Source organism: Danio rerio, chromosome 4, assembly GCF_052040795.2.
Source record: "Danio rerio strain M-AB ecotype USA chromosome 4, GRCz13ab, whole genome shotgun sequence".
NCBI lineage: Eukaryota > Metazoa > Chordata > Actinopteri > Cypriniformes > Danionidae > Danio > Danio rerio.
Window position 1 is genome coordinate 79,218,392 of NC_141024.2, and position 21,918 is coordinate 79,240,309.

At 37.8% G+C, this 21,918-nt stretch overlaps 2 protein-coding genes and 1 non-coding gene across 9 annotated transcripts in view; 2 read left to right on the forward strand and 1 right to left on the reverse strand.

The window, feature by feature from the left end:
- Window positions 1–16,718, forward strand: part of LOC137489621 (uncharacterized) — a 403,605-nt gene extending 386,887 nt beyond the window's left edge. Inside the window, exons 1-4 of one of the 7 annotated variants that reach the window (XM_088650910.1) lie at window positions 557–1,476; window positions 1,602–1,679; window positions 3,484–3,630; window positions 14,319–16,718. In XM_088650910.1, the coding sequence (XP_088507036.1) occupies window positions 3,546–3,630; window positions 14,319–15,541 (1,308 nt within the window). In that variant the 5' untranslated portion in view covers window positions 557–1,476; window positions 1,602–1,679; window positions 3,484–3,545 and the 3' untranslated portion in view covers window positions 15,542–16,718. Of the gene's footprint in view, window positions 1–556; window positions 1,477–1,601; window positions 1,680–3,018; window positions 3,218–3,483; window positions 3,631–14,318 lie in introns of those variants that run through there. The other 6 variants (XM_088650911.1, XM_088650914.1, XM_088650913.1 and 3 more) reach the window with 6 other exon arrangements.
- The window catches only part of LOC137491081 (uncharacterized), a 554,517-nt gene that overhangs the window by 84,696 nt on the left and 447,903 nt on the right, over window positions 1–21,918 (forward strand). The window lies entirely within an intron of this gene.
- On the reverse strand, window positions 21,432–21,505 carry trnar-acg (transfer RNA arginine (anticodon ACG)). The gene has a single exon. It is a non-coding gene; the product is annotated as a tRNA-Arg (tRNA).

A 21,918-nucleotide genomic window follows, 5' to 3' on the forward strand; every position in this document is an offset into this window, starting at 1 on the left:
CTATATTTGTGCACATATTTGTGCAGGGTTCCACACAATTCTTTTATGTTGTCACAACACAAATTAAGTTAACTAAACACTTTTAACAAATTTATGCGGATTGAACATTAAGGCCCAATCCCAATTGTATTTTTGTACCCCTTCCCCTTGGCCCTTACAACCGAAGGTTAAGGGGAAGGGCTTCAAATTTTACCCCTAAGAATTGGGCGGCACTACAGTACCTGCACGTGTCATCATATGTCCTCGCGATTTCTTGCTTCATATGAGATTATACGATCGCGACTGCTGTATTTATTTCAGTTGTGTTTTTGGTATTTATCTTCAGGAAATCACTGAAGGTATATGTTATCATAATGATCTAATGTGGCAATAAGATCGTAACAGTACTGTTTAACACAGTGGCCATACTCATCAATGTAAACACACAAAAAGAGCATTAACATTATAGCAGACACTGTAAAAAGCTCATTGACAGCCACTAGACTTTTCTGACAGGGTATTCCAGTGTCATCGAGTGTCAGAAATTTGTGGGACTGCTGTACAGAAGTTATGATTAGGGATTAGAGATGCACAATTAATGGTAAAAAGATTGCGATCTCGATTCGACCCTCTTGACGATCTTAACTCAGCATTTCTAAGATTGAAGTATGAAGAAGCACTTAGCAGAAGTATGAAGAAGCACTTAGCAGTCAAAATAAAACCGAAAGTGTGCACTTCATTTAAAGGATCATATCTCGTTTTAGAGTTATGATTACAACAAGCATTTGATATGTTTTTTTTTTCTTTCATAGAAACAGAGTTGTGCATGAAAATAAATCTTTACAGTGTCAGTATAACTACTCTAGCCTATATATTGTTGAATATAATCTGATAATGACAAATGTCTGATTTTACTAGTGAATAAAACTGTCTAATATTGTTGTCAATGACAGATTGCAAGGATAATCAAATCAAATAGAAATACAAGTTCCTCTTAGCAAATCAAAAATCAAGACAATAATTAAAGAAGGTGTTAATAGATTATGGCAAGAGAAATGGGATAAAGATGAGAAAGGCAGATAGAGTTACAGTTTTCCAGCTTTATTCAATATATCCTCTTTATTGTTCAGCAGAAAAAAGAGCTAAATATGTTTGGAACAAGTAAAGGATGAGGCTAAAGGATAGAATTGTTAGTTTGGGTGATCTATTCCCATCTATCACCAAGTTAAAGTATATAAATTGATGTTATAATGCCTAAATAATATTAATATCAATAAAAAGATCTGCTATCTACTATTTTTACATTGAGGTAATCTTGTATTGATAATTTCTGGATTTTAATTATGTGTAAGTTGCATAAACTCTATTATTTAGCCACTCACTGTTGCTTTCAAATTACTCGTGTAACTTGTCTTTCAGAATGTTTATGGTTGTTAAAGTCACCTCAGATCACAGTGTTGCTATATTCCTGATCTGTGGAAAGAAGAATTAGATGAGGTAAGGAGAATTCTACTCTATTTACTATTATGTTAAATGCAGTTATGTTATTCAAAACACAGTATGTCCATAGTGTGGAAAATAGATCATGTTTATGAAAAATTACTTTGTATTATTTTGTACAGCTGTTATTGAAATGACATTTTACAGCGAGTAATGTCACAACTACAGGACCTCTTCTTCTTTCTCTTCTCATAATTTAAGTAAGTATTCGGAGACTAACTCTGACTTCTGTTAACTCAAACCAGCTTTCCCTGTCTCTCTAAATTCATTTAATTGTATGTAATTTTAGTATATGATAGATTATTAAAGAATTAAAATAAAGTAGGCTACATAATTACTCACTGTAGATTTTATGCCTGAAGCTTCAATTGTGTCAAGCTCTGATATATATATATATATATATATATATATATATATATATATATATATATATATATATATATATATATATATATATATATGTGTGTGTGTGTGTGTGTGTGTGTGTGTAATAAAATCTATACTTTGTTTTATACTGTTTGCTTATAATATTAGACGTGCACTGTATGTATTAAATGTTGTGAAATATATAATAAAAAGTTTGATAATTTTTTTACTTTTTAACAACAGCAAGTTTACACATGCAGTTGTTAAATTAAAAAGGAAAAATACATGAACAATGTTTAATATTAATAGAATTACTGCTGTATCCTGTATTCTAGGCAGTATTGATAAACTGCCACAAAAAACATTAAAACAAGTAGTAAGAATGCCGTCTCACAGTTGCTGAATGTCACACAAATTTTATTTTATGAAAATGAACAAATTATTTGTAACCTCAGCAAAACATCTTGTATGATGTCTTAATTAACCAATAAGGGCCAGTTAATAATGTTTGAAAGTTTGACTAAATATTTTAAATCTTGGATTTTTATTTTAAAAATTATGTGCAACGATTGCATATTTTATCTGAAAATTAATGTTTTGTCCAATATTTCATTATTACGAATGGTTTTTTTTTTTAAAAATAATCTATAAAGTTGGGTTTGTAAAGGGACACATGACCTTTCTGAAAATACACATTTATTAATCACACTGAAATGAAGATATACTTTAAATTTGTCCTTGACAGTGATGACACAATTTGAGGTTTGTTTGCTGTTTTTCTGTTAGTAGATTAATTGTAAAAAGTGCAGGAGCTTGACCAACATTCATTTTTTACAGTCTAATGTCTAAATAATACAACAACTATGTGGTTAAATTAAAAAGTCTTAAACTTTATTTATTTGTTTTATTTTGATGTCTCAAAGGCACTTAGTGATAATGACCTCTTTAAGTTGTTTTAAAATGTTTAGATTAAATGTTTTGATCAACTTCAAATACTGAACATCTGTGTGATTGTGTGTGCGTGTGTGTGTAAGAGAGAGAGAGAGAGAGAGAGAGAGAGCAAGTAGAAAACTAGGGAGAGAAATGTTTGAACAAGTCATGACTGCAACAGTAAGTGGCAAAAAACAAAAGACTTTTATTTTGGCGTGGCGTGTGACGTCATTAGGTTGCGCCGCTCTTGCGCTTGATTCAGCTGGAGAAAGGTTTGTTTTTAAAACCTTTACATAAATATAAAGCGATTGAATAAAGTTTCAGGGTTTTCATCCGATGCTATATTATGAACCTGCTGTTGGCATTATTTTGACCCTTTTTACAACGAAGTACTATTTACTCACAGTAATTAGGGCTATTGTTTGAATAAAGCAACTGAAATGTGAGTAATAAGTGTTTTAATTAAGGTTTAATTTATTAAAAAGCATAATGTCATTCCATTCTAAGGACAAATCACTATATATAAGAAATGGAGTACTAGTTTTAATCAGCTCATTGTGTCTTGCTCAGACTTACCTGATTTATTTTTGTTAATGACTCTCATATGAAACTGTTAAAGCAAGTAATGAAGAGAAGTTATTTTGATTCTGTTCATTGTTTTATTTATTTTAATCAGGACGTTTTTAATGTTTTTATTTTTTTAAACAGGATAAAGTGTCCAAACGCAGAGACAAACTGCTGAAGTGACTGATCTCCACACTGTTATAAAGATGTTGTTTATTAAAGAGGAGAGTGAAGATGTGAAGATTGAAGAAACATTCACAGTCAAACAGGAAGATCTGCAGGAACAAACAGGTTGGTTTTCATTCTTAAAGACCAACTTAGTCATTTGATCCTCATTCAGATATATTTTAATAAGAAGAATACTAAATTAAATCCATCTTGCAGCCCTGAGTGTGCTGCCTAGTTCTCCTAAATGCACATAAGCACTCATTGAAAGACAGAATGAGTTTCATCACTTGTTCTTATTTATGTCATACTTGTTATGTATTATTCGTCTCCTATTTTCACTACCTTCTTAAGGTTATTGCTTTTCTTGTTCTCTTTGTTTGTTAAGTGTCCTTGAGCACTGGCGCTATATAAAATAAATAAAAACAAAAAATTAAAAAGGTTTAATTGAGCTGACAATATTTGACCTACAGTATTCTCATAGAAGAGATCTGCCATTACGGTGATAATGTTGGCTTAGTACTTTCCATTTGCATATGTCACATTGATCACAATTCCCTTTTTTTATCAACTTCTTTATGGGTTTAAACTTGTTTTTGTAGTTGTTACTAGTTCTCACAGATATTATCTTAGTTTGACCTACATTATTATAATAACTAATTACCAGGGCTATTGTGTTTAAACAGGGTTTCCGCTGGGTATTAAAATGTCTTAAATTCCAAAATCAAAAATTTAGGCCTTAAAAAAAACTTAAATTTACTGAAATATTGTGCTGTATGTCTTAAATCTTTTTTAAACAAGTCTTAATTTTCCTTTGTTCATGTTTTGTTACCCAATCTGGCCAAAACCCATTCAATCACCAACAACACATTTTAACTCTGTTTATCATAATGATAAGGACTGCTGAGGATATCGACCTGGACAGATTGTTGTGCATAGATTTAGTTTAATATAGTTTTTAAAACTTTTAAAACATTTGTTAATTTGTTTTGGAAAAAAAGTGTGTGGATCCAAGTAGAGCTCTCTTGTTTTTACACAATATTTAAGATCTTTTGCTAAGAAATATCTAAAATATTTTAATTTTATTATTATTATTGATTTATTATTGTATTATTAAATATTTTATATTAAAATATTTTTTGTTTGGACAAATAAAAATCTTTTTCATCTGGGCCAATTGAAAAATTCCTTAGTCTAAAATTTCATTCATAATGATCTTAAAAAGTCTTACATTTAACCTGGTGACACCTGTAGAAACCCTGATTTACAGTATGTCAAAAAAACGTGGATGCCCTTAATTTTAAATATGCTGAATGAAATGGACACCAAAATAATTAATTATTATAAAACATTGTGCGGTATTCTAAACTATATGTTGTTGTTGTGGGACGATGTGAGACAAAACAAATTAAAGTGAAACAATAACGTTTAGCATTGCACTGACTACAACTGGCCAACAAACTAGTCTAAAAAAGACTTTTGCTGCTTAGGAAATGGATTACAGCATGCTGATGATGTGCAAACATTTGAGTGTAAAGTTTGTCAGTATTGACCATATTCTTCACGTACCAGCAGGTGTCGCCATTGGAATCTTTTTGCTTTTTAAAGAATACATTTTTAGATCCTAAAAACAGCGTTAATATAATAAGCCAAGACTGACATGCAATGTGTTGAACACCTGCAATGTTTTTTCAGCAATTCATAAAAATACTGCATATGAACTGTCTATTGATTTATACAAATGAAAACCATTTAATAATAATATAACAATTAATTAATCATTTATTAATAATATAATACACCTTTACTAAATGTGCTTGTGCATTTTTTTGTTTATTTGTTAATGTTATTTCACAGATGAAAAGAGAACAGAACATTTGTACTCAAGTTATAATACACTGCTAAAATAATACAAGTTTTAGTAAATTATAATAATATTTTACAATTTACTCTTTAAAAAACTACTTTGAGTACTAGTTAATTACTTTTGAAAAAAAATATGTTTTTCATTATGAAATTATTAATTATACAATTATTTAAATTGTTTAATTGTTTAAATCACAAGGCTACATATAGGTATTTGCATTAACAAAGTATGGTCTATTTTTTTCCGTACACGACAATGAATCATTTTTAATAGCACTGGCAAAACTACCACATACTTTAAGGCCATAGAGACACTTTTTGTCCATTTTTAAACAATACTTTCAAGCTTTTAAATGTTTAAAGTATATGATGAAAAGATTTAAACTTGAGGTTTTATTTACATATTTTACACTGTTTTTCTTATTTGCTTGTTGTCTATACAATATTTTATTTTACTCTTGAACATTTCTCAAGGCAGTGCTTTAATAATGTTTATTTTGATAAATGTAACAGATTGCTTTGACCTGTAATGCCTGTACAATTTTGTGATGCTTTAAGACAGATCAGAATACCCCTATTATGTATAAATCACATAAATACCTCATCCAGAAACATTTCTAGCATAATTCTTTTGCCGTAAAGAAATAAAAAGTTTCACCTTTGCTAAAAGTTATGGTAGGCTAAGTTTCACTTCACAATACAGACAAGTTAGTGCGTTAGCATTGTCACCGGTCATGCATTGATCTAATTCTAAATACTTGAAAGTTTTTGAGTAAGTTTAGTCAAGGAGCAAAGATAAATAATTTCTACTTCTAAGAGATCGCGATTGTATATAGTCTGAGCACACACATGCGATGATGAGATCATGAGAGGACTTGCAGTTCATTTGAAAAAGCCTATTCAAGAGCTCGGATATCCAGTTTTGGCGATTAACGTACATGACTGCACTCTCGTGTTAAAATAAAGCACCCGCGACATTTGCAGAAATGATTAATTGCGCAATACCTGCAGCCCCGCGCCGACACTCTGTTATACGCCTACTCACACTATGTTATACGAACTGTGTCCAGGCCCGTTTCCCGGATCGTTTGAGAAGTGTGAGTGCGATGAATTGGGCTCAGGCACAGTTCACTTGGGCTTTGGCATGGTACGCTTGTGTTTGAGTGCAAAACGCGCCTAAGCCAGAAACTGAAAGCAAGACGTGCCTTTTAAAGGACTATTTCATATGCATTTATTAATCATTCTTACCGTTCAATGAACACAAACTGTTGAAGTTTATTAAAGACGCAAACTCCTCACTGCACCACAGCTGTGCCTTCAGCAAACCTCCTAATTCCTGCAGCACGTGGACTTTATGACTGTTTATGAGCGTCAGAAGTGGCGGATCTGTTCGGCGAAATATTTGATTGTGTGTCACTGCATCCCAAACGACTAAAACAACATAACTAGAGAAGTCTCCACTGTGCTGAGCGAGAGCACTTCTCTACTGAACAGTGCATCATCGATGATGTAAGCGTGCCCTGGCCTGAATGTTATGTGAGTGCGGGATGTCAGAGGAGACGGGAGGGGGGACAAGCGTGCTTTTGCCTGGTTCAAAGCAACTGTACATAGTGTGAGTATGCTCTCAGATTGTATTAAACTAGGCTTCAGAAGAGTGATATGTTAGAGGCGAGTAAACTCCTTCGGTGAGAAGAGAGCCAAACGTAAGTAGATCTTCAAAATGGCAGGATGTCCGCGGCTTAATTACTCTTGTGAATAACATCTCTACAGTAAAAACCTATGCACCCAAAGAGCATTATTTCAATAATGCATTTGTTTTTAAGTTGTTTTCTGTCACTGTAACACAGAAAGGTCTTTGTCCCGCCCTTATGTTTCATTCAAAACTAGACAAGGTTGACTGTGATTGGTCACTTTTCATGTCAGTCAAATCATCTCTTCGAAATCCTGGTATATTTTAAATTGGTATATTGAGAACCACTGCTGAAGGAGATAAAATATACCCACACAGCATCAAAGGCCTGCACCTTCCCACAACAGCATCTCAGTTACAACTTCAACTCCACTATTACAGCAAAACCAAGTCATCCTCCTACCCATGAGTTCATACCACAAAAGCTAATTGTACCAAGCAACATTGGGGCTTGGTCTGGAAAAGCCATAATCGACACTGGAGCCAGCTATACCCTACTTCACCAACATTTGAGGTCAGCACTTGCTTCCCTTGATGTTCTTTATCAATAGCCCCATGGTCTCCTCTACTTTGCTAATGGTGAGACCGCCATACCTTTAGGATGGGCAAAAACAAATGTCATTCTTTACAATATGCTTTTTCCTATTCCATTTGCTATCCTCCCTTCCACAGCCCTCACTTATTCAGTGATCCTAGGATTGGATTATATATATACCAGTGGGCTACAGATCAATGTGGCTGGTGGAAATAAAACCTGCACATCAACCCGAAACCAAGTGTATCCTTTTCAGCCTGGGCAGGCCAGCATTCCAGAAAAAAACATACCTCCACCAGAAGAAAAAAAGTGCAGAGAAAAACTCAAGCCAAGCTCTTTCGTTGTTCACCTCAATTCCCCCATCACAAAGTCTATTCCAGTTATCAGATAATAGGGATGACAAGACACTAATAAAAGCATTAGTTGATCAGTCTCACCTGCATCTGGAAGTAAAGTGCCAGTTACATCATCTACTTCTGCAGAATCCACAAGTATGTACCTCTCAGCTTGGAAGAACAACTGTTCTACAGCACTGCTTGTATACTGACTACCCTGTGCTGATCAGACAATGTCCATACCGTTTAACACCAGAGAAGCAAGAGATTGTGAAAGAGCAAGTCAAAGAAATGCTAATGAATGGCCTTATAGAACCCACACACTTAGCGTGGGCCTCACGCATTGTCCTTGTCCCCAAAAAAGATAGCAGTATGAGGTTCTGTGTGGACTATCGTAAAGTGAACGCTATCACAGAAAGAGATGCCTACCCCTACCTAACATCACAGAGATACTGGAATCCCTCTCTGGTGCTGTCATCTTCTCCACCATTGGTCTCAACAGTGGGTACTGGCAGGTAACTATGGAGCCTGAAAGGGAATCCAAGACTGCCTTCATTGCTACCTCGGGCCTATACCACTTTAAAGTTATGCTCTTTGGACTTTAAAATGCCCCAGCAACATTCCAGCAATTAATGGAGTCTGTCCTAGCAGAGTTGCTGGGAAAAATGTGTTTTGTGTATATTGATGACGACATCATATACTCACCCTCAGTCACCCAACACTTCAAAGATCTTCAAAGTGTCATCACCTGGTTACACAAAGCTGGTCTGATCATTAACCTGAAGAAAAGTAAATTCTGCCAACATAAATGATCATTTCTTTGACATGTGGTGAACACCCAGGCCATTCCTGCTGATTCCCTTAAAGTAGAAGCGATAAAATCCTACCCGGTTCCAAAAAAACATCAAAGACGTTAAAAGATTCCTTGGATTGGCAGGGTGGTACCATATGTTCGTGCCAAACTTTTCTCAAATTGCAGAGCCTATGAACTCATTAAAGAAAAAAGGGCGAATTTTTCAATGGACACCTCAATTTTAACAAGCATTGAAGAAATTAAAGACTTGTCTCACCTCACCTCCCATCCTTGGACATCCTGATCTCCAACTCCCCTTTGAGGTTTACACCGATGCCAGTGATTCAGGATTAGGTGCAGTGTTGACACAACACAAGGCGCAAGGACAGGAGGAATTTATTGTCTATGGAAGTCGAACACTGACCAAACTGGAGGTTAATTACTTAGCTACAGGGAAGGAATGTTTAGCCCTACTATAGGCCAGGGGTTTTTAAACTGTGGGGCGCCAGCGCCTGTTAAGGGGGGATCGAGAAACTGAGGTGTGCACTCGAGTAAATTATGACGTTTTTTTTATGTTCACAAGAGTCAATCTGATTAGTCCCGCAGCTAACTATCAGGCACGAGGCACCTTTTGTAGTTAATGCGATCACGTAAAACATATACAAAAAATGGACCTGTGGCTTTTTAAAATTAATGACGGTGAAGTTAACACCGGTTAACCGTCTGACAAAAAAGATGACGAGTGCCCTTCTGAAGCATTAAAGCAAACGGATGACCAACCCTCCGCGTCAACGGGGATCTCCACACAGAGAGGTTTAACGCTTATTACAAAAACCAAAGGCCTGTGTGCATCAAAGCAACGGAAGTATGATGAACAGTACATACAATACGATTTATAACGAACCATGTCCACAATGTGTTGTGTGTTCAGAGGTCCTTGCAAATGACAGTTTAAAACCTGTGAAACTGGTGCGTCACTTACAGAAGAAGCATCCGATGTTAAAAGATAAGCCAGTCGACTTTTTTCGATGTAAAGAATCAGCATTAAGAGGACAAAAACAAACGATGACCAGTCAAACCACGCTGCAAGTAAAATCGCTTACTGCTTCAAATGAGGTGGCACATTTAGTTGCCAAGGCCAAATAGCCACATAAATTTCCAGAGAGCCTCATATCTCCAGCTGCAAAGGCCATCTGTAAAACTGTTTAGAGAGAAGTATGCAAGTTACATTGAACAAATTCCACTACCAGACAACACCATAAGCCGGCGTATAACTGATATGGCATGCGACGTCAAATGTCAGCTGATTAAAAAAAATAAAGAATGGGATTTCTTTTTTATTACAATTAGTTGAGTCGACAGACATATCAAACTCATCTCAACTACTTGTATTCGTCCGCTACAGTCATGAGAGAAAATTGCTTGTGGATCTACTATTTTGCTCATCAATGAAAAGACGTTTACAGGAAAAGATATTTTAGAAAAACTCAGCGGTCAACTGAATGAACTTGGTCTTTGTTGGGACAATTGTGTCGGTGTGTGCACTGATGGAGCGGGATCCATGTTAGGAAAAAATAAGGGACTCGCTGCTTTGGTTCATAAAGTAGCTCCGCATGTTTGTTTCACCCACTGTACGATTCGCAGAGAGGTCCTCGCAGCAAAAACACTTCCTGCAGACTTGAACGCAGTGCTTCAAACAGCAATACAGATTGTGAATTTCATAAAGACTTGTCCCACTAACAGTGGCGTAGCGCAAAATGCGGAGGCCCCCCTGCAGGGATCGCTGACGGGGCCCCCTGATGATGGGGGGGGGATACGTCATATGTCAATTTGCATATCATTGACGTCATCACGTTCTACCGTTTCTGTTTAACAGCACTATTGCACTACACTTTATATAAGCATGTTTATTTAACTAAATTTATTGCTGTTTGAATACAGTATAACATTATAGATGTGTAACGTTAGTGAATGTGCAGCAATCTCTCATATGTATTAAACTCAGACAAGTTCAGAAATTGTCACTAAAATATCTGTGATTGTGAACAAGAAAAGAATAAACGGTCCAAATAAATTGTTAAAATAAAGTAGAAGTAGATCGGTTTGACTGTACAAGGGAAATACCTTCACACTGCCTGTGCTAAATCATTTGTCGTCGGTACGCAGAGGGGTGATCTGCTCTCGGGCTGCAGGTGGGAGAGGCTGCTGTACGAGGACTGACTGGGCCGCCTGTCAGTGCTGTGAGGCGGGGGAGGGGCCGGCGGCATCACACGCAGCTCGTTGAGAAGAGTAGGGACGGTACGGTATGGAAAAATGACAGTCTAAAAAAATCTCCAATAACACACAAAAAAGTCGCTAGATTTGTCGCTAGGGGGGTCTGAAAAGTCGCTAAATCTAGTGACAAAGTCGCTAAGTTGGCAACATTGGCGGCAAGCAATCAGAATGAAGTAGTCCACCGCTTGAGAGGTGTTCAGAGAACACAGACGTGTGAACTTTGGTTCCGACCACAGTTGTTCCCAACAGTTTATTGAAAATCGCGACGACGCGGGGCCCCCTAATCACTGCGAGCCCGTCCGCTACACCACTGCCCACTAAATCAAGACTGTTTGCCTTGTTGTGCATAGAAATGGGGTCCGAATATGAGTCGTTGCTTTTGCACAAGGAGGTTAGATGGCTCTCCACAGGCAAAGTCCTGCATCGTATTTTTTCATTGCATTACGAACTGAGGATTGATTGTGGATCTTCCTTTACAAGTTATTTTACTGACGCTAAGTAGCTCACAGATCTTACATACCTGTCTGACATATTTGATAGGCTTAATTCGCTTAATTTGTCCCTTCAAGGCCGTGTTCAAACCTACTAAATCTAAACATGTTCCTGACCTTGGATGAATTTATCACAGAAAATGTGTTTAACTGGGATACTACTAAAACGGAAATCACTCTCCATCTGCAATCTCTGTCTGCACATTTCAATAGGTATTTTTCTGAGCAGCATAATTGGAACCAGTACGACTGGGTTCGTAAACCCTTCATCAAAAGCACAGTGAGTCTGTCATCAAACCAGCTGGATGCCCTTCTGCACCTTTCAAGTGACCGTACTTTGACCCATCTCCATTGCAGAAATCTGGGAAGAGCAACACAAAGACCCAGATATAATCAAGATATTTCAGAACCTAGCAGACAGACATTCTACTGTGCAATCCTAGAGGAAACACTGGAATTATTTCCCATGCGAGAGGCCACTGCCCAGACAGAAGCCAAATTCTTCAGAGAAGAAATACTTACTTGTTGGGGAGTACCAGATTCCATTCTATCTGACCGAGGCACACAGTTCACATCAGCAGTTTTCTCTGAAGTTTAAAAATGGAAAATCAAACAGAAAATGACAAAAATCAAATAGCCTACCACCCCCAGACCAATCTCACAAAACGACTGAACAGAACCCTAAAACAAATGATTTCTGCGTATGTAGAAGATAACCATAAAAATGGGACCAATACTTACCAGAACTTCGCTTTGCCATAAATTCTGCAGTCCAAGAAACCATCGGCATGACTCTAGCAGAGCTTCTACTCGAGAGGAAACTCCAAGGTCCTGTAGATAAGTTACTGCATGGACACAATTTACACCGATTCTCCGGCCTACGACGTTGCAGAACAACTGTCAAATTTGAAAATGAAAGCAAGTGAGTTCAGAAAAAAAGCTATGGCAAGACAACTCCGCAGTTACAATAAAACAGGATGAGAGGCATCCTATAAAGAAAAAGACAGTGTCAGGGTAACTTTCCTCAGTCAAGTTTATTGCATAATTTTACTGCGAAGCTTACAAAAAAATGGAAAGGACCCTACAGGATAATTCAACAGTTAGGACCTCTGAGCTATCGTGTTGCACTGGAAAACACTGGAGAGGATGTTTGAACCGTAAATGTTTGTAATCTTAAGCCTTGCTTTCCAACAGCTGAAGAACTGGAGAATCAGGAGAAAGAAAAACTTAAGGCCATTTTGCTCTAACCACTAGATTAAGAGGAGTTTCTTGGTTTCTGACATCCCTTTTTTAAACAACCAGGGGTTGTTTTTTTTGTTTTTTTTTCAAGGGGGAGAGTGTGGCAAGACTATGCCTCCCCCAAATTTTTTCTTCTAAGCTCCAATAGGGGAAGCTAGTCAAACCTGCCCTTCCAAAAACTTCCAGGGTCAAGTCGAAGAAAACGGAAGTTCAGGTAGGGAAAAGAAGATTAAAGAGGGAGGAAATGGAAAAGTGAGAAGAAGAATTTTGTTTCTTTTGGGTTTGTGTGTTTGTTGTGCCAGAGAATGGAGAAAGGAAATGTGCGAGGTTGAAGAGCTGTTGGTTCTTGGCGTGTGAAGAAAAAAAAAGACTGTGGCAGAATGGACGCAGTGTGCCCGGCAAACTTTACAGTGGTCATTTTGTGCAAGCAGTCTCTTGGATCCTCGGTGGAGTAAGTGGGAAGACGAATCCTTTCCTGAAGCCAACGAAAAAGTCAGTCTGGTAGGAAGGAGCCTCCCAAAATGAAACTTATCAAGGGGTGGTACCAATCGATGCTAATAGCCCGGGTCAGTTCATTGTATTCATTCATACACCCACACTGAAAATCTTTACACACGTTGCAACCCCATAAAACAGGCTTTTTGTTCATTACTCATTCCATCATTCCCCCTTTACACTAGCTATAATTTATTTTTGAACCGTTTTGATTTTAGTTTGTTTCTTTTATTGTTTGTTGTACAAGGATGGTTGATTTTGTTTAGAAACCTTTACAAATGGGGTGATTCCGCAGTGATGTTGTATTTTTTATTTTTTATTGTTAAATATATAACTGTTGAGCCAATGTACATGTGTGTGTGAGTTCTTATTTAAAGAGAATTTTTAATTTATTTTATTTTTATTTTTGATTATGAAATGGTGGAAATTAATGCTTGCTGTGGCTATCCTTGACAAGATAAACTTGTTTGGCGCCCATAGGTTATAAATAACCTATACTTTTTTGTTCGAGGTCCACTGGGAGTAGGATGAAAGGGTCTGGAAAAGCCATGGATTTCACTTCTTACATGGACTAGCGATAAAGCAGTCAACTACTATGCTGACGGCCCAACTTCTAATCCCGCTGGGAGCAGTTTTTGAAAGTTCATTTGTTTTGTGTTTTTTTTTCTTTCTTTGAAAGACTTAAACAAAACTTATTTATCCAAAACCACCACTGTTACAATACAAATAAAAATAGGTCGTTTACAGCTTTTAAATCTGTCTTATCAATATTATCAAAATAACTTTTATGATCCATTATGTAAGAAACTGAAAACTGGACTGAAACTGTTTCAATTTACTATAACTTTAATGTTAAGTGGCTTTGACACAATTTATGTTGTAAATGCTCTAGATAAATAAAGATGAATTGAATTGTATCTGCTTAAATGTGTACACATTAATGGACCAAACAACATATGATCTGATTATTTTACATTTAATGTGCATTAAAATTACAGTGTGTGTAGCCAATGTTTCCTGTGTCTTTTCACTTTTGAGCTTTTGATGAGAGTTTTTAAGACTTAATGAAAACTAATGTTTTATTTATTTCTTTCAGATCGCATTGAAGATAATGAGGGGAGTAAAGAGGAGGAACATCATGTCAAAATTGAGGAAAAAAATCATTTTTTGAAAAGGAGAAAAAAGAATCGTTTCACCTGTACTCAGTGTGGAAAGAGTTTAGCAAACAAAAGCAAACTTAAGATTCACATGATCATCCACACTGGAGAGAAACCATTCACATGCACTCAGTGTGGGAAGAGTTTTAGCCAATCATCACACCTTAATCAACACATGATGATCCACACTGGAGAGAAACCATTCACATGCACTCAGTGTAGGAAGAGTTTTTACTGCTCATTCTCCCTTAATCGACACATGAGGATCCACACTGGAGAGAAACCATTTGCATGCACTCAGTGTGGGAAGAGTTTTACCTGCTTATCACACCTTAATCAACACATGATGATCCACACTGGAGAGAAACCATTCACTTGCACCCAGTGTGGGAAGAGTTTCAGCCAATCATCATCCCTTAATCAACACATGAGAATCCACACTGGAGAGAAACCATTCCAATGCACTCAGTGTAGGAAGAGTTTTTACCGCTCATTCTCCCTTAATCAACACATGAGGATCCACACTGGAGAGAAACCATTCACATGCACTCAGTGTAGGAAGAGTTTCAGCCTATCAACATCCCTTAATTACCACATGAGGATCCACACTGAAGAGAGACCATTCACATGCACTCAGTGTGGAAAGAGTTTTACCCGCTCATCATACCTTAATCAACACATGAGGATCCACAATGAAGAGAAATCATTCACATGCACTCAGTGTGCGAAGAGTTTTACCTGCTCATCACACCTTAATCAACACATGATGATCCACACTGGAGAGAAACCATTAACATGCACTCAGTGTGGGAAGAGTTTCAGCCAATCATCATCCCTTAATCACCACATGAGGATCCACACTGGAGAGAAACCATTCCAATGCACTCAGTGTGGGAAGAGTTTTAACTGCTCATCCTCCCTTATTAGACACATGAGGATCCACACTGGAGAGAAACCATTCTCTTGCACTCAGTGTGGGAAGAGTTTCAGCCTATCAACATCCCTTAATTACCACATGAGGATCCACACTGGAGAGAGACCATTCACATGCACTCTGTGTGGAAAGAGTTTTACCCGCTCATCACACCTTAATCAACACATGAAGAGAAACCATTCACATGCCCTCAGTGTGGGAAGAATTTCAGCCAATCAAAATCCCTAATTATCACATGAGGATCCACACTGGAGAGAAACCATTCACTTGCACTTAAGCTGCGGTCACACTGGACTTTTCTTGCCATAGACTTCCATTCATACGCACGTGAATGCGTCAGACCGGAAATGCAAGTTCGTGCCTCAAGTCTTGCAGTTCATTGCCTTGCAGAGTTCAAGCTCGATGAATTCTGACCTGCAAAATTGCATAACTTGACTGTGTGAGACCTATCGAAGATCAAAACATGACCTCTCTGGACAGTTAGTAAAATATAGACCAATCGTTTGCTTTTTAAATGTCTGATCATCTTGTTTAATCCAGCTCCTTTTCACAGCGCTGTTCAACAGAATTTCGCATGCTCAAATTCTAATGTGACCGCAGCTTTGATGTGGGATGAGTTTCAGCAGCTCCTCAGACTTTTATTAAACACATGAAGACCCACACTGGAGGGAAACCATTCACATCTACTCAGTGAGACCGTACAGATCTGGTCAGTGTCTACAGAGTTTCACTCATTCGGCGCAGCTTAAGAAACACATGGACAAAAAGTTGCACACATGACATGAATGCAGCAAAACATTATCTCATGTGCACAGGATGTTTCATGTCTGAATAATGTTTGAACAGGCTATAAATAACAGTATAATAGGTATACTGTTTTCCAACAATCCTACACTGCAGTAGATGGGGTTGTAAATGTGTCGCGCTCCTTGCATTTATGTAAACACAATGATGGCGGCTGAGAGAAGAACAGTTTCATAAACATCTGGATAACAGCACCTCTGCGGCTTGAAATCTCATCTGTTATCCACTCTCCAGTGTGTTCATGTAGCTAGTGTTGTGTTGGATGATGTTATCTGTCTGATTCCCTGAATGAGAAATCCAGGTTGGAGTATGTGGTAAATCGTGATTGGATGCCTGCATTGCTCATCAATGGGTATATAAAAGTTGTTGTGCTAGCTACCCCAGGACCTGTGGCTACTCAGGAGTCCTCATGTCAAGACCTGCCATCTCATTGATTCTTTAACCTTATGGTTTTGTTTTGCGTTACTTATATCATGTAGTTAAAGTGTTGTTGTGATTTATATCCTAAGTTCTTTATCTTCATTAGTATCCCTAAACATTTGTTGGTTGCATTGATTGATTGTTCTATGAGTTACATTTTATAATAAATAATTTGAATTCAGGTTATTTTGTTGGCTCATCTTTCTTTTGTGCTGCGACTCAAACAAGCGGGTCAAAACACTTTGTAAAATGTGTCCGGTTGTATCCGAGATCTTGTCCTTTCAGTCATGACCATGGGTGACAGTAGGTACTTAGATTACCTTTCGTCTCAGCTCCTTCACCACAACAGACAATCACATTAACTCCATTACCAGCCGGCAGCTAGCTCTCTGCAACTCTCACATGGCCGCCCACTGAAGCTAAACAGGGCTGTGCCCGGTCAGTACCTGAATGGGAGACCACATGGGAAAGCTAGGTTGCTGCCGGAAGTAGTGTTAGTGAGGCCAGCAGGGGGCGCCCAACCTTTGGTCTGTGTGTTTGAGTGACGGGGACGCTATACTGCTCAGTGAGCACCGTCTTAAGATGTTAACGTGTGGTTGTTAAAAATGTAAAAAAAGAGTAGGGGTCATGGCCATATTCAATTGGCTTCATCATGTGTGGGCTGGCGCAAAATGGCTGCCGTTGTGTCATCCAGGTGGATGCTACACACTGGTGAAGTGGTGGAGGAGAACCCCCCCATTGTGTAAAGCGCTTTGAGTGCCCAGAAAAGCGTTTTATAAATGTAAGGAATTATTATTATTATTACTGCTGCCGCTGCACTGATCCATCTTTTAATCTCATATTACATTCCTCATGGCAAAAAAAATCAGACACTCTATTTGGGGTAAGGACTCTCTGCCAAACTGGAGGTGGCCACTGTTTTCCATTCAAGCATTATGGTTTCTGACTTAGAGGTGCTGTTTCTTTCTCTGCCATGTCACACTCAGCAGCAAACTGTCCCACTGCATGCTGAAGGTCCATGTCCAGAGTACCCGTGGGGTCTTAAAAGCATTGAAAAAGTCTTAAATTTGATAATCTCAAATTAAGGCCTTATAGCCTTGAATTTGGTATACAACGTCTTGAATTTTGTTACAAAGGTCTTAATTTTATGCATTTTTTTGCCTTTCCTAGGATTAAGTTCATACCGTAACAAAATGAACTGTTACTAATGTAGGCTATTTTAAAATTAATGCAGCGTAACGTTGAGTGCACCTCTACCTCCACGTTATAGCAGAAATCGCGAAACTGTGCGCACCCGTCATATGGTTACTTGAGGTGAGGTACAGAACAAGATAGTCACTAGCCCAGTTTGTCGGCTAAAATGGGAAAGTGTCGCTGTGGCCAAGGAATCCGAATTGAGTTTGGGTTAAGCCTGTGCCAGGAAATGACCGCAACGCCTACTGCTGTTGATGCCGGAAATATTTTAAGCTAACGTTAGAGACAGTGGATGTTACAGCCCTGGACTCCCATATGGGGGGTTGCCAAACACACCGTGTGTATTACTGCTTGTCAGCGCCAACCACCTATTGTGCAGTTCTGTGCACCGGAGGCCTCTTCGGTTACTGAAACAGCTTTACCGATCAATAACAAAGAAGTTTCTACATTAGAAGAATGACATTTTCTTCTTCCTGTTTTACGGTGGTCGATAACAAAGTTTTTGATGCGTTACTGCCACCTCTTGCTCTGGTTGGTGATGTAGCCAAACAATCATTGGGCTGACACGAGAAACTTGCTTGATTAAAAGATGACAGAGAGATTAGATTAGGGTGTAATTCATTAATGAAAAGTTGTAAAAATATATACAATATAATGCTTATTACAGAGTATTTCCCTTTACTATAAATAACTATAGTATTTTATTTGTGTAACACCTGGTTTTATTGGATTTTTAGTTTTTGCTGTTATATAACATAATTTGTTTCTGTTTGGTATAACATAATATTTACAGTAAATAACTGAACTGAATCATTTTTCATTGACAGTTTTATTAATCACTAAGATATGCTTGATTTGGATTTAAGTTGCTTCAATTTAAATATGAATATTGTTAGCTACACTGCTTTTGTCAAGGAGTTTTTAGCTTAGCTTGCTACATTTCCAAGAGGTAAGCTTTTAGTCTAGTTAAGCTGGCAATCTGGCTTTAAGAAAGGCCATTCAATTGAGACTGCCCTGCTCTCGGTCGTGGAGGATCTCAGACTGGCTAAAGCAGACTCTAAATCATCAGTCCTCATCTTGCTGGATTTGTCAGCTGCTTTTGACACTGTCAACCACCAGATCCTGGTATCTACGCTCGAGTCACTGGGCATTGCGGGCACTTTTATACTATGGTTCAGATCTTACCTCTCTGACAGGTCATTCAGGGTGTCTTGGAGGGGAGAGGTGTCCAACCTACAGCATCTAAACAGTGGGGTATCTCAAGGCTCTGTTCTTGGGCCACTTCTCTTCTCCATCTACACAACATCTTTAGGACCAGTCATCCAGAAACATGGATTTTCCTACCACTGCTATGCTGATGATACCCAGCTATACCTCTCTTTTCATCCTGATGATTCCTCGGTTCCAGCTCGCATTTTCAGCCACCCACCTTTATGTTTGGCCACAAAATACACCAAACTGGATTTCAAAGAATCCCAGCAGATGTTTTCTGTTAATCACATCTCCATGGTGCTCATTTAAGTTTCTTTGGTCTTGTCCAGTACTGCCTCTGGGAACAGTTTTCTGTATGACTTTCCTTTGTTAGCTTCCTTTACTTTTGTTGCCTCTATCTGTCAGATTCAGGCTGCCATCAATAAAATAATTACATCATTAATAACAATGTTTGTCCCAGTTGAGACAGTGAATAATTCAAATTTTATTTTATCTCTTTTGTAATGTAATAATGTACATGTAACGTAATTTTTTTTGAAGACAACATTTTCATTTACAAAAAAAAAATATTTTCTACATTTTGAAAACTACTGTTTGACTACATGTAAAAGCAGTGCATTCAAACTATTACTTTTGTATAACATGTCTTTATTGAGTTTTTTCAAGATTTTACATTACCCAAAAATGACCCTAGACAGGCTTAGGGAAAATAAATAAATAAATAAAATAAAATAAAAACAATAAAATAATAAATTACACATGTACATATACACATAAAAATATAATAAATAAATAAATAAAAATAAAATCAAGCACCAACTAACATCCCACAACTTCAGACTTCCGAAGCTTCTTCAATATCTCTGTTTTTTACAAAGTTCAAAAACAATTCCCAGATGTCACAAAATTCAGTGGATTTTTTCCTTATTATATATGTGAGCTTTTCAAGAGCCAAGCATGTTATAAGGTTTCTCAACCAAAATCCAATGGAGGGGCGATTAACTTTTTTCCAGCATAAAGCAATACAACGCCTTGCTTGTATTAAACATAAATCAATCAATTTTCTTTCTTTAGTAGACAAGGCACAACTGTATTCATACATATTCAATATATCAAAATATTACTTTAAAAGTTGAAGTTACTTATTTTAGTCTATTAGTAATTTAATCTATGTCTGTGAAATAGAAAATTAAAGAAGATTATTAATGTTAACTTTGTTACTGGATTATAATTAGGGATGAATTAATGCGTGTGCATTATTATATTATTGGTTTATTATTGAAGATGCATTAATGTGTGACCCTTATATTATCGCTTTATTATTAGTGATGAATTAATGTGTGAGCATTATTCTATTATTGGTTTATTATTAGTGATGCATTCATGCGTGATCCATATTGTTTTTTTTGCTTTGTGATTGATTTATTAGATTAGTTTATGATTAGTGATGTAGTCATATGTGAGCGTTATTATAATATTTGTTTATAATCAGTGACTGATGAAATGAGCCTTATATTTATTATAAGTGAGTGATTCATTGATGTGTTAGAATAATGCACGGGCATTATTGTAACTATGATAGTAAATAATAATATAAAGTGTTGTAATGTATAATAACTGCATTAAAATGTTTGTAGTAAAACTTTAAAGAGTGCTTGGTCGGCTAAGTTAATCTTACCAAATAACGTTATACAACATCTATAACAATCATATAATAATCGTGTTGTAGTAATTAATGTTACTGTAATGGATATTCATTTAAACCAACTTGTTATAAAAATACTTAGTTTGCAATTGTTGTCCGAATTAATCTGCAACGAATTCTGTTATTACAGTACAAATCTTGAATGGTATAAGGGCTCTGATTGGCCATAGCGTTCATTGTAACTCGGAACATGATTGGTTGCCTTAACCAAGAATAGGGTGAATCTTGGTTCCAGCTCGGGACGTGGTTGGCCAGCGTAACCATGAATTAAAAAAAAATCTTGGTTCCAACTCGGAACGTGATTGGCCGGTGTAGCCTAGAATAACCACGACTTACAGGTGCCAGTATGCGCCACTGGCCCAGTCTGCACTGTGTGGCATATTTGCTGACATATAACAGAGACTAAAACATTGCTCACACTTGTCATTTTGACTGCAATCTTGTTTTAGGTTGGCACTTTGTTTTTGAATATCGTCTGCTTTTCGAATGCGTATCTGTGCTGCAGTAGAATGCCTTAGCCTCACAGCAAACATTTTGGTCTACAAGCTGTTACTGCCGTCTTCCCAGGAGAGTGGCTGTACTGGTTTCTTCTGGAAGTCCTGAGGGATGTACGGGACCAAGACATGAGAGCAGTTGGGGCAGCCTTTGAACCCAGGAGAGCACCCCACAGGCTCTGTGCTGGCGGCCCCAGAAACTCGATTCACTCCAGAGTAGAACCGAACAACTCCGGCAGGGGCAAACCGCGACCGCACTGCACTGAGAGCAACGCAAAAAATTCCTGAACGAGCCAGCCAGGAGTCGAATCCTAGAATCTTCTGATCCGTAGTCAGACGCGTTATCCATTGCGCCACTGGCCCAGTCCGCGTCAGCAGTGCTCAGTAGCATGCTGATTGGAAAGAGGACACGGCTCGGTGAACATGGAGTTCCTTCAACGCATGCTGTGCTTTGTCGTCATGGCAAGTTGTGGTGTCGATAGGATGCTCTTACACCGAGCATGTGACAGTCCCTCCCAAGAAGAACTGTGATCCAGGCTCTGAGACTTTCTCTTCCCCAGGAGGAGGTTGCAAACGTTAGAGTTATTTTTGTCAGAGCAGCTGCAGCACACCTGGGTGGAGGCCCACAGCTAGACTTGAGGGCAACCTTCAGCCAGACCTTCCCTGGTGGTCTAGTGGTTAGGATTCGCGGCCCGGGTTCGATTCCCGGTCAGGGAACTTCCTTTTCACCTCCATGCTGAACTTTGAGCAGTGGTGAACTCACTTGGCGAAGGCAA